Here is a 13,469-nt window from a genome sequence, read left to right as displayed (position 1 = left end):
AAAAAATTAGACTTACCACAACCACTCCCACCCCACAGATGTCATCTCAGACATGAACAAGCTAAAGCCACAACTTGGATACTGACTCTTACTTACACGGAGAACAGTTAAATTTTAAGAGCCCCTTCTGATAGATTTCCAGACGATACGAAACAGAGATTATCTCCCACCTTTTTATGGATCATCATCACAACCATTTCTAGTAAATATGCAAACAACAAGATATTAAATCCTCCAGTTCAATATCCTTTTAGTGTTAAGTGAGCAGTGTTTTACTTTTCAGTTATACAATTTAAAACCTTAGAGGATCAGATGATCTGATCTTCCGAAGAGTTAGAGAGGATCAGAGGATCTCCTCTACTTCTTTTCAGTCTGCATACCCAGTAAAATACAGTTTCCTATGAACAGATCATGTTAATCTCTACGAAGTTTTTTTTATGAGGCAGTACACACAAAAATTACATAATTTAACTCTACACTGAAGTCATTTTTAAGTATTGGATAAAGTGTGTCACTAAATTGCTTTTAAAATATTCTAGCATACGGATTCTAATAAATAGGGATTATCATTATCCACGGATTATTAGCCAACAGAGTAATTTATTTTTATCTCCATATTTTTCAACAAAGTGATATATCTGAACAGTTTTAGGGGACTCTTTCAAACCCAAGCTCCAAACGAAATGTTCTGATTCTTCGAATTTTGTTCATTTTACATTTTTTCTTAGTTTGATGAGTCTATCCCCCACCACAAAAAAAAAACATTTCAATACTTACCTGGTGCTTTATGCATGCTTCAGTAAAATGAACTGCCACATCAATTTTAAAGCAAATTAAAGAGATTGTAGCCAAAAATTTAAGTATGATTTTCATATCGTTTGAAGGTAAAAAAAAAATTGAATTCTAAGTATCACCTAATCAAAGACGCTGGTAGGTTCAAGCAATAAACTAGTCATTTCTTCAGAGAAATGATACATTTGGTAATATAGTTCAAATAACATCTGCACGCCTGATTTTTTTTTATCTATTAAAAACCCACAGGCACATTAAATTATCACAATTGACTGTCTTATTAATAAGGAACGAGTAAATAACTACAACAATTATATGGAAATTAGCTTATTTTGAATTAAACACTTGCAATAAAAAATACAATTTTTTATTTATTTAAAAGATAAAGAAGGATGATGGAATAATTTTGGGAATTTAGAAAATTTTATCAATTTCAACTTCAGGAAGAAAAAAAAACAATTTTTCAATATTCCAACAAATGGTCCGAGGTTTAGTTAGCTTATTTTCTTTGTTCCTATTTTTGCATAGCAGGTAAAATATAAAAATAATGAAAACATACGTAAACACAGTGAAGTTTATTAAGCCCTTGAAAAAAAGAATGAAAACCTATTCCCAATAAGAATAAGAGAGAATTAACTTACCAGAACATTCTATACTTTCATTCTCTAGAAACAAAAAGTCCTTCAAGAGGTCAGATGGAGAATCACTAATGAGACTTGTACCCTTGCATGGTAACTCCAAAATTTCTTTCCTAATGTGGTCGCATACTGTCTCCATTTCTTGGATTGCTCTTTCCACTGTCTCATCTGTGATATCCATTATGAAACTGACCTTTGAAAATTATTGTGTTTTTAATTAGTCATGTATCATTGTTCAGTTGCCTTTGGTATTTTAAGTCGGCCTTAGTGATTTCTTTAGATGCCTGATGGACATATATTTGCAAAGCATGAGATCTTTCACTATTCCCCAAAAGGGAAAAGAGGATTTTTGTATACAGTCTCCTGAGAGACAAGAAGGGTGTTAGCAAATATAGTTTTGTGATTTGCCAAAAGGACTAAGAGATGAATGTTAACATGGTAGCTAGCTCAAGGATATTAAAGTCTGAAGTGTGTCATTTTCCCTCGATCTTTTGAGAAAGTAATACTATGCTATTAAGGAACTAAAATGTACTTTTCTATAAAATGGATGTCCCTGTTAACCATAACGATAATTTAGTCTAACGTCCTGCATGGAAGTTACAAACAGTAAAATTTGCCAGGAGACCCTTCGAGATGAGCATTATCCTTAATCGGGTGATTGCATGCAATTTTTTCATACGTTTCTTAATTTATAGAGGCATTCTCTACAGGATTACTTGGTCACTCAGATAAAATAAAAAGAAAAACAAATGAAAACAAAACGCAATGGCTAATATCCTTTGATTGCTATGGACATCTGGGTTGCATCAGTAACTAGCAGCCCAGTAAGAGACGATGACGTCCCATGGTAATAAACAAATAGCCCACAACTCCTAAAACTAGATTCAGATAAAATAAAAGAAGTAAACTATTAGAACCTCCTCATCCAGTACCCCTATATAGGAAACTAACAGTCCCTTGACTTGAATAGCAAGGGAACTATATTGGTCTGAAAATCAAGAAAGTTGGCTGCAACCACAATATTCTACATCAAGCGCATATTTTTTCTTTTCTTTTTTCTTTTTCTCAGATAGGGGGCACTGGAACATCGTAGAGAGCTGTTTAATGCCTCAATTTAAAGTAAATTGCCACACCTAGTGCCTTTCGTAATTAAAAAATAATTTATTTTAATATAATAAATTTTTTTACGAAAAACTGTATTTTTATCAACGAGCTTAATGAATAATGATCATAATCGTGGGTGGTTAAATTGTAATTTTTAATCAAAACTAGAAAAATACCGGAATTTTTTAAAATTAGTTTTATATTTGTTAGATTCTAACTAACCGAAGTGTCATTTGTATTTCCATAAAAAAAACATTTTTTTATTTTATTTTTCAGTTCGGGATCTCTAAAGTTATTATTTTAACTGGAATAATGCTTTTGGTGTCCAAGCAAAAATTGAATTTTTTAATTAAAACTAGAAAGAAACCTGAAAGTTTTTTAATTTGTTATGTTTTTTTCTAGGTTCTAACTACTCGACACGTACTTTATGGGAATGATTTTAAACATTGTTATAGTAAAGAATGACCTCTAGCCTATAGAAACAGAAATAACAAATTTAAATTTGATTGAGTGCCTAGTAATGGTGGGGATGTAATAATATAGTCAAGGAGACACCAGGCTTTAGTTCTTCAGACAATTTTGATCATCTGTTCATTATAGTTATTTATAAATAGGAATTATAGAAGTTTCATTGGTATCACGGTTGTAGAAATCTAGTAAGGAAAAAACTGAAGCACATATTTGACTCACTTAACTGAATCACTAAACTGAGAGGTAATAATAGGAGTTTGAACAAACTTGGCAACTATGTCTAAATTAGAATAAAAGACTCACTTTCTTAAAGTAAGTCTACTTTTTAAAATAATTTTTTGTTGTCTACTCAAATGAACCTTGATTAAAACACACCCCTTATGTGAACTGCTGGGACAGCTCCACTGAAAGTATCATTTCCCAGCTGGCCGTATTTACAACATGGATAAGACGGGCTTATTGAATGTTCAACAGAAACGCCTAAGGGGTCTGAGCCCTAAAGGGGCCAAGCAGCTAGGAGTAACTACGTCATAGGAAAAAGGGTAGCCAGTCACAATGGTCGGAACTATCAGTGCGATGGGGAGATTTATACCCCTGAGCCTTATCTTTGGAAGGACTCACTTCGTCGGAAGGCTCTTGGATGCTGTGCCCCCCCCAAAAAAAGGCCGTATCTAGTGGAAAGCCCAAAAATGCATGGACAATGACAAACTCTACATTGACCACTTTAAAAGGTATGTGCCATGCTCCCCTGGGCAACTAGCTCTTGTGCTCATGGATAACCATGATAGTCACACGAGCCACAACATTATTTGCTGCTGCAAAAGAAATGGGTTGGAAAGTTTTTATATTCCCTCCACACACGTAAAATAAGCTACAGCCCCTTGATGTAACCATCTTTTTGCCATTAAAAAGTTATTTTACCAAGCTATTGGGTCTTAGAAACAACTCTGGGAGACCGGTCACGGAATAAGAGACCTCCGAACTTCTTGAGGTTGCTCTCCCGAGAGCTTTCACGCCATCAAACATTAAGAGTGGCTTCTCTAAACCAACAATTCATCCCTTCAATCTAGATTCCTGGCAAGAATCTGACTTTCTTCTATCTTTTACTCCTATTGGCAATCCCAGTGGTCTGATATCTGCGTCAGAGGGCGAACATAAACAGCTGAGTTGTGCAGGTGAGAAGAGCAGCTTATCACTCAGGCAGCCAGTGCATGTGACTCGGAAGGCTGATAACTCTGTTCATATCCTCTCAAGTCAGATACTTCCTCTTCCTGGACATCAAGTTGACATTCAGGAGAAGAAGAATGGAGGAAGAAAGCCTGGCCAATCAAAGATTTGACTGCAACCACTGTTAAGGATACCATTTTTGAAGCAGAAAGACAAAAACATCTCCAAAAAAAGAAGAAGCAAAGGAAAATAAAAAGCAAAAGACTACGAAAGGAATACGAACACAGAAAAAGGAACAAACAAAGGTAACTTTACATTCTAGTGACAGTAGTAGTGATGCTGCTTCTGTTGATCTCTGTACTGACACTGATGATTCAATACACCTCAGTAACCTGGAAGAGGCTGTAAGAGAACCTACCAAAGAGATAAAGCTTGGTCTATACTACGAAGAAAATTTCAAAGTATTATGCCAGCGAGGTCTTGGAGATTGAAATGGAAGGATATAATGTGAACTTCCTGAAACAAAAGCTCCCTTGTTGTAGTACCTCTGAACGCTTTTTCACTTTTTAATCTCAAAAAGGGCACTAGAACTTATGATTTCCAATCAAATTGAGAGTATTAAGGTGATAATACTCTTAGCCTTACAAGTAATCGCAATCGAAGTAGTTTAGTAGTAGTAGCAGTAGTTGCAGTAAAAGTAGTAGTGATAGTAGTGTTAGCAGTAGCATGCAAAATAGCCCAAATTACCTTTTGGTCAATTGATCTTCCCTTTTAAGTATTCTCTGAGCACTCCAACTTAATGCCGAAATACATTCTTAAGATACACATTTCAACAATCTACATGCACACAAATTATCTGACTAAGTTCAAATTCCCCCTCGATATTCTGTCAAATTTTCCCCTTCGTAGAAGGTACATATTGCCTTTGGGTCAGTTGAACATCCCCCTCATGATGCTCAAGAAGTTTAACTTGATATGGTAAACCATTCCAAAAATATTACTCATACACCTGTATTAGTAATCTGTATGCACATTGTATGTTTTGATTTATTTTAACTTTTCCCTAAATATTTTCTCAGATATTCATTCCTATATTCCCTTTTCCTCAAATGCACCTGATAGAAATTTGGATCTATTCATTTGTCAAAAATAGTCCGAGGATCATGTAACAATGCTTTCAGGATTGAAACAGTCTCCCAGAGCCTGGTGGCAAAACCTCTCCTGGTATTTTGCAAAATGATAACCCAGCCACAATATTTCGAGTGGGAGTGTACATAGATAAATTCTCAGTAAGAAGAAAAATATTATATGATTCATTTTCTTTTGTTGTTAGATTAGGTATTTTCCTGTTGTATTCTGTTTTAGCGCATGTTTGTAATTTGTACTGTTGTTTAATTTCCTTACTTGTTATTTATTTATTTATATTTTTATGAGCATATGGCCCATGGGCTTTTGAAATGTAATTATGTATCTCCATAAGGTTTTTATGGAAGGTTATTTGAGGCCATAAGGTTTTTGATCTGAAATTGAAAATCTAGTTCCCTTTTAAGAGCCAAAAGTGATGAGGGCCACTTCAAGTAATTGGAAATTGGAAGTTCTAGTGCCCCTTTTAAAAGTGAAAAGTGATTTGAGGGTAACTAGCCTCTGACACCTTCTTTTCCCAAAATGCTTCTGATCAGAATTTTCAGATAGTAATTTTGTTAAAAATAAATAACAATGTCTCCTAAGATAATATAACAATGCCTCTAGCGTTGACACAACACCCCAGAGCCTGGGGACAGAGTTATGCTCTTGGGGCATGCAAGATTTTTATAGAAGTTCTACTGCCCTTTTTAAGAGTCAAAAGTGATTATGGGGCAACCAGCATTCCCTCATGCCCATCATTCTCAAAACAAATTCAATTAAAATTTTGAGACAGCTATTTAGTTCAGCATTGTTGAAAGATCGAGTAATTATGTCTTTGGGTATGTCAAGTTAGTTAATGCAATTCGGTTGTAAGTTAGGCAACTGGTCTATTGTTTACATATAGATGTTATTGAGAATGAACATGAAGAATCTTGAATCAGCATCAGAAAATGTTACTCAAAACTAAATCAAAACACTTTATGTGTATATGGTTTGTCAAGGGGTTGTAACTCAGAATGACTAAGTATATTAATTTGGACTTTCAGGAAATGATAAGGGACATATTCAATTGAACAAAAAGGCATTATTTGCATGCTACTACTACTGCTACTACTACCACTAAAACCAATGCTTCTGTAGTAAGTACTATCAAGACTGGGGACATTGAAATGAACATCTGAGGAAAAGTTGGAGGGAAAGTTAGACTAAATCAAAACAGCCTATGTGCATACAGATTGCTGATACAGGCATATCAGCAATATTTTTGGAATGGCTTAAGATGTGCTTGCTACTACTGCAAATAAAACAAATGCTACCACAACTACTAGGGCTATGCAGATGAAGGTGAAAATTTGAAAGGACATGTCAGCAATATTTTGGAATGGCTTACAATATCAAGATGAAACTTCTGGGGACAGAAAATCAACATGTGCATGCTACCACTGTTATTAATACTGCTGCCACTTCTGTTACCTTACCTTAGACCCTCCTGTGCCTACAGAGGAGATTAGGGCATCTAAGTAGTCGCCAGTCACCTTGTTGCTGTGGCGACCCAAACATCTTCCCATCTGATTTGGATTGAAGCACTGAAATTTGTGAGGTCAGCTTGGTAGCTGCATTGTAGGTCTTTTTTGGGTGTCCTCTTCTTCTGGTACCACATGGCTGCCACTGAAGGACTACCTTGAGTAATCGAGTTTTTGGCATGCAAATCACATGACCAAGATATCTCCAATCCCTACATTTGATTGCTTAATTTATCAGTGGCTGAGATTTCTTCTGTCGTACAGTAGCGTTCATCACTTTTTGGGACTGGTGGATATTTAGAATGAACCTCAAACACGTGTTTTTGAAGGCAAGGAATTTCTTTGAAGATGTTGTTCTAGGTGCCAAGTTTCAGAACCATAGCAAAACGTTGAGAGGATGTTGCTGTAAAACAGCCTCAACTTGATTTGAAGAAAGTGCTTCTGGCTGGACCAAATTTGAGACAGTTTTCTGAAGGATGCATTAGCATGGCTGATCCTTAGCTTGACTTCTTGCAGATACAATCCTGAGCTGTGGATGGTGCTTCTGAAGTATTTGAACTTCATGACTTGCTCTATCATCTGATTATTGCATTGTGGGCTAAGTGGAGATCCAGTGTACATGATACTTGGCAGTGAAGGGCTTGGCAGTGTCTCTGACTTGGATAAAGTATGGTGGAGTTTTTTTTTTACAGGACTCTAGAATGTTGATATCATCAGTGATATCAACATCTCTGAGTCTCTCATAATCCAACTGGATTCCATGACTTTTACAAGTCTGGAGAATATAATTAATGGCAAGTATAAATAACAGCAGTGATACACACAACCTTGCTTCACCCCTGTCATAATGCAAAATTAATGGGTACTCCTGTCACTTCTCTTCATGCAGCATTCAGTGTTTTTGTAGAAGTCTTTGATAGTTCAGAAGAGCTTGTCAGGAATACTATAGTATTGGAGAGCCTTCCAAATCGTTTGGCCATCTACCGAGTTGAAAGCTCCCTCTAATTCTATGAACACATAATACAGCTTATTGCACCATTTATTTGCTTCTTCTAGCAGCATTCTAAGAGTCAATGTTGTTTTCCTAAATTTGTCCTTTGCCATCTTTGTTTTTCTTTAATACATCTGTGTCAAAGAAAAATAAAAGCGTGTTGAATGTTTAACTCTCTACTTTTCTTTCTATCCTATAACCAATAAGAGTTCTACAAAATCAAGCAATAAAGATTTTAGCTGGCATATCTCCAGGTAAGTCTGTTCAAGAAATCTACCCAACTCCGAAAATTTTGCCAGCTGCAGGCCTTTGTGAATATTACATATTGTGGTTTATTTTTCGACTGCAGCAGGATATTCAGTTTGCTGTTTAGGTGATTTATTGTCTATTAGGTATAGTGTTCATTCTCATGCTACAAGGGGTAGTGTTGACTTCTATATACCTAGAGGCATTTCTTTCTGTTCATGCTTTCAGTTGTTTTGTTTATACTGGTGCATGGAAATATAATTGTTTAACCAATGAAATTACAATTATTGGAGACCCCAATATATTAAGAAAAACCATAAAGGAACTGTTTTGTGCTGAATATGAGTTTTGATTGATTTATTTATTGTGGGGGGTTGATTGGTATGATGTTTCCAGAGGAAAGGTATAATATATGATATGTGTTGTATTTATTGTTTAGCATGATGGTGTTAGTGGTGTTGGTGGCCAAGTTTTCTTTTTGCTTTAAGGATTCTTTTTCTTTACCCCCCTCCCCATGGATAAGCTTTACTTTTTAGAGGAAGTAGAAATAACTATATGTGTATGCGTTTTTTCAGTCAGTCCTACTCTCTCTCTCTCTATAACAGCATAGATTGCAAAGGTAATCAAAGGTTAGTATCATTTGGAGGGGAAGTGGTGGAGGTAGGTACTTTGAAACACCTTCTCCAGGGTAGGTTCATTCTTGAAAGCTATATTCACCTGCCTGAATTAACTTCTCAGACAGAACAAAACCCCTCAAATAGAATTTTACTAAAAAACCTCAACTGGGAACTCATATATCCTTAGGCAATATACAAAAATGAGCTGATTTTTTTTTCTGGATTTGCATCTTCCACAACATGAATCAGGTATTAATGATAAAGAGGCAAAAAAATAAACAATAGAAAACACACAAACCAGCAAGATTCAGTAGACAGCTGAAGAGTAGGTCTATATTGGGCAATTTATTTCACAAATTTATTCTTGCTTTTGTGATCACTCAGTTTTATATCCTTCTGGATTGTATACTGTTTTAAAAAGAAAAGATTTAAAGGCTATCAAGTCATCTTATTTTCGTTTCCTCCGTTTTTTGTTGTATCTTCCTCCCTGGTACAAGAACAGTGATATGGTATCAAATTTTGGGGCTCCAGATTTATTAAATAAACTTAAAGTGCTACACCAGAAACTATCCAACTCTATACATTTTACTACTAACCATTTTCATGATCTTCTAAAATGTTTTCTACAGTAATTTAATGTGTTATCAGAAGTTGTTTTTTTTTCTGTGTGTTTGTTTTTATACTCTGCTGTTTCAAGTGGGTCACAAATAAATTATTATTATTATTATTAAAAAGGGAGGATGCAATGCAATTGAAAAAGCAGTGAGTAATTAGAAAGAACACCTAGTAGAGAATTTTATCATAGATTTTCAGTTATTCTAATTACATATGATGTCACTCTTCATCATATTTCTAGACATTTAAAAATCTGTCCCTTTCTTATTCCTGCAGTAAGGGTGATGTGATTACAGCTAATAGCAATTTTGACTGTTAATATCACCATTTCTGGCTTTCTTCAATGTGAAGAGATTAGGAACAAGTTGAGGTTATTCTAATAAGATTCACAAAAAAAAAAAACAGACTGAGAAACAAGCTCTTTACTCGCACAATTTTCAGTTTATGGAAATCTTTCAGTAAGAATATAATGACCTCTGCTATTTTGGATGCATTGAAACAGTCAATGGCTCAACAAACCATGGCATACCATAGGCAAGTCAGCTAACCACCACCACTGAAATTAGGAGATAAAGCATTCATTACATCACTGGCAAGTGCAATGGAAGGCATTTTTTTTTATCTTATTTCTGTCATAAAGTAACCTTAACAAAAATAATAATTTTCTCTATAATGATGACTCAAAATTTATTGGTTGTGTAGACACACCAGAAGATATCGAGTCAGCACAACTGGACCTTGATGCATTCACTCACTGGACTGATATTTAGAAGCTTGAATTCAATGGAGCAAAGTGCAAGACTATCCACCATTGGACAAAAAACTCACATGCTCAGTACCATATGAATTGAAATGGTGGGTCTTGAAAAGTTATTTGCAGCAGCAATGCAGAGAGAGATATAACATAACATATAACATATAGATGCTAGCAAGGTAATGTGATAGCAGCATACAAGCTTCTAAATGCTGAGGATGCCATTTCTGACCTTTTCCAAGTGGACCAATATCAGACTAAGGATCATATTCTTTTCAAACAGTATTGTCAGTTTGTGAAAATCCATCAGTGAAAAAACAGAGACATTTACCAGCATGGATGTGTTTAAGTCATCAGTGAATAGGGAGTTGATCAATAAAATATGGACCACAGCTTGGGAAATCAGGGAACTAACTATCATCACTGAAACTGGTGAACACAGGATTCATCCTATCACCAGCAAGTGTGTTTTAAGGCAATGAATAAAAATCTTAGATTTACTTCTGTTGAAAATTTACCCTACTTTCCCCCTCCAAATGGTAAAATATATACCCTGGATTTTATGTACACAATGCACTTCTTATTGTTTTGATAAATAATTTAATTAGATTGAAACAAAAAAAAAACACATATAAAAAATTAGGTAAATTTGCACTTTATAACATAATCTAGCTAGTTTGAAAGTAGATATACCACTTGATGCCTTTTCTTATGCTCTTTCACACTTTGATAAATGTTTCTGGGGCAAATTCTACTTTGAGCTCTTAATAGGGCCTCAAAAGGTAAAACAGTGCATAGTAACCAAAAGTCTAAAAATAAGCTTCTAAAAAACTGTTAAGTGAGAAAGTATTGCCATTTATAGCTGATTCAAGAATGGTACTATAATTATGATATTCATTAGTCTTAATAGTAAAATGTTAGGCCTATTTTAAAATAAATTTGTATGAATTTTTAGAAAGAGCCAAAGACCTCTTAAAAATTATATTAAAGCAAAACCAACATCATTTTTAAGGGGTTTCTAGCTCTTTCTAAAAACTTTATCTTCACTTCTTGCACTGTTGTACATTTTTTTCTTCTTTTGAAAAAAATGACAACATGGATTCAACAGCAGTTTTGTATTTTCAAATACTCTAGCCTATTTGTGTAATTCAATACCATCACTGCCATCTAACTATTCCTTACAAAACCATATAAATAGAAAAATAATGATAAATTAGGTTAAGCTGGGTTAGATGGTGTTTATATGTTTGTTAATGAATAATTGTCAAGGCTTAGAGAACAGACACAAATATTTAGAAATGTGATAGAAAAAACTGTTGATACAAGGAAAGAAGTGAAGATAAAGGTTCTCCTCCTGCAAAATGTGATAAATAGGATTATTCTCCATATTATGAAGCAAGAATAGTTTCCTTAACATGTTTCCTAATTTACAGCTTGAATCCTAGGCTTATGCCAAATAAGTTGCAAGTGCAAATTGACCAAAAGTTAAGGGTAGCCAAGGCCATTGAATAGAAAATCAGGGGGGAGGGAGTACAATTGCAAAATAGATTACTGTGATATTTCATTAAGGAAACAAATTTTATTCTAAAAGTAGGATAAGCTATGTCTATTTCTTAGCTATGGTAAAGGTCTAGAATAGCAGCTGTCTAGAAGCAGACTTGAGAGAACCAAAAGAGAGGCATTTTTAGATTACTAGTCTCATGATCATTCTTATGGTATAATTTACAGTTAAATTCTAGTTAATTGACTTCTTGCTATCTTAGAAAGGGTTTAGGTTAGGAAAATGAAACTCTCAGGGATGGGTCTAGAGGCTAAAGTATGTCCTGGGAAGGTATTTTAAAGTACCCACCTCTACTCTTTCTCCCTCTAGAGGGCCCTGAAATTTGCCTACATGACAGGTCTATAGCTATTGAAATTTTGACAAAACAACATATTACCTTGATTTTCAGTTACTAGTTACCTTTTCTCTGCCTTTAGTTCTGAAAATGCAATTTCTGTTATTTGAGTAGAATTTTAAGCCAAATCAATTTTTTTTTCAAAATTTAGGAAATGTATTTGCATATCTTTAAAACCTTATAAAATGTAAATGAGCAAAGTTATGAAGCTGAAAACAGTTTTGTTGTACTTCAATTAAGCAGAAGATCTATTTTGCAAGGTTTCACTTTATAACACACATAGCCTAGCCTATTTTTAAAGGTCATCAAAGGTCAGGGCCCTCAAGAGGGAGAAGGAGTGGAGGTTGTTGCTTCAAAATACCTTCCTGCAACAACTTTAGTCTGTAGAATTATCCCTGAAATTTTCATTTTCCTAACCTAAACCCTTTCTGAGATTTCCAGGAATACCTTCCCAGGACATACTTTAGTCTGTAGATTTATCCCTGAAATTTTCATTTTCCTAACCTAAACCCTTTCTGAGATAGCAAGAAGTCAATTAACTAGAATTTTACCTAACTTATATTTTTGACAATTGACCTGTAGCTTCTTCTAGTGGTCTTATTTAACTGTAGACTGTTAAAAAAAAAACAATTAGCCTAGCATAGTAACTAATGAAAACAGATGAAATTTGAAAAGCCAAATGACTCATCAATACACATTGCATATTATTACTATGCTATCTGGAAAGCAGTTTAATTGTGTGAGCAAACTTTCAGAGATGGATCCAGGGATACTCTGATAAGGTTTTAGCAGAAGTTCACTGTTAGAAAGCTGCTAATTTTGAACTTTCCTTAGTTTTAGGGCTTAACATATTGCATAAAGGACATGTCTAGGCCTCCCTAGCTAAATTTTAGAACAAAAGTATTTCCCTTTAGGATAAACCCATTTCAGGTTTTTCATTCTATCCAGTTCTGAAAATGCAATCTTATTAGGCCTATTTCAGACGGACTTTAAACCATGTAATGGTTTCTTTCCTAAATTTTAGAAACAGATATGAAATCTTAAAATCCTTATAAACCTGAACTTTGCTTATTTCATTTATTTGAATTTCACAGATAATAACAAGCACAAGCCTATCCCCTTGTTCTTTTACTTGTCCGATTACTTATCTGACTAATCCAAGCGTTTTTTTGAGACGCACGTTTTTTTGAGACGCAGAGGTTTCTCGGATTACCCCCTCGAAGGCTCAGGATTACTTGTCCGTGGGCTTGCACTTTCTACCCCGAAAAAAAGATTATTGAGGACAAGTGACGTCACTGCTACATAATTTTTAAATGGTTAAACATGTGAAATCCAAGAAAACTATAAATAGTGGAAATAATCTTAACTTTTCAGTGATCTCTAAGTAATTTTATGCATATTCCTTAGGATCTAAAGGGTTTTTGGTGTTCTAGGCCCGTCTTGCATAGGCTAAGCTTCATAAGGAGTCAGAAAGTTTTTTGGTTATTAAAAAGGTTGGTTCTTAGGAAGGCAGCTATCACATTGGTGAGTT

The 13,469-nt window shown here is 34.7% G+C and overlaps 1 protein-coding gene across 1 annotated transcript in view; it reads right to left on the bottom strand.

Annotated features, from left to right (window-relative positions):
- LOC136038063 (uncharacterized) overlaps nt 1-12,967 on the bottom strand; it is an 83,923-nt gene extending 70,956 nt beyond the window's left edge. The window contains exons 1-2 of the mRNA XM_065721025.1: nt 12,927-12,967; nt 1,434-1,623 (exon numbers count right to left, since the gene is read on the bottom strand). Of these exons, the coding sequence (XP_065577097.1) occupies nt 1,434-1,611 (178 nt within the window). The 5' untranslated portion in view covers nt 1,612-1,623; nt 12,927-12,967. The remainder of the gene's footprint in view (nt 1-1,433; nt 1,624-12,926) is intronic.
- Nucleotides 12,968-13,469: the final 502 nt, after the last annotated feature.

Source organism: Artemia franciscana, chromosome 17, assembly GCF_032884065.1.
Source record: "Artemia franciscana chromosome 17, ASM3288406v1, whole genome shotgun sequence".
Classification (NCBI taxonomy): Eukaryota; Metazoa; Arthropoda; class Branchiopoda; order Anostraca; family Artemiidae; genus Artemia; species Artemia franciscana.
This window is presented reverse-complemented; position numbering and strand designations above follow the sequence as displayed.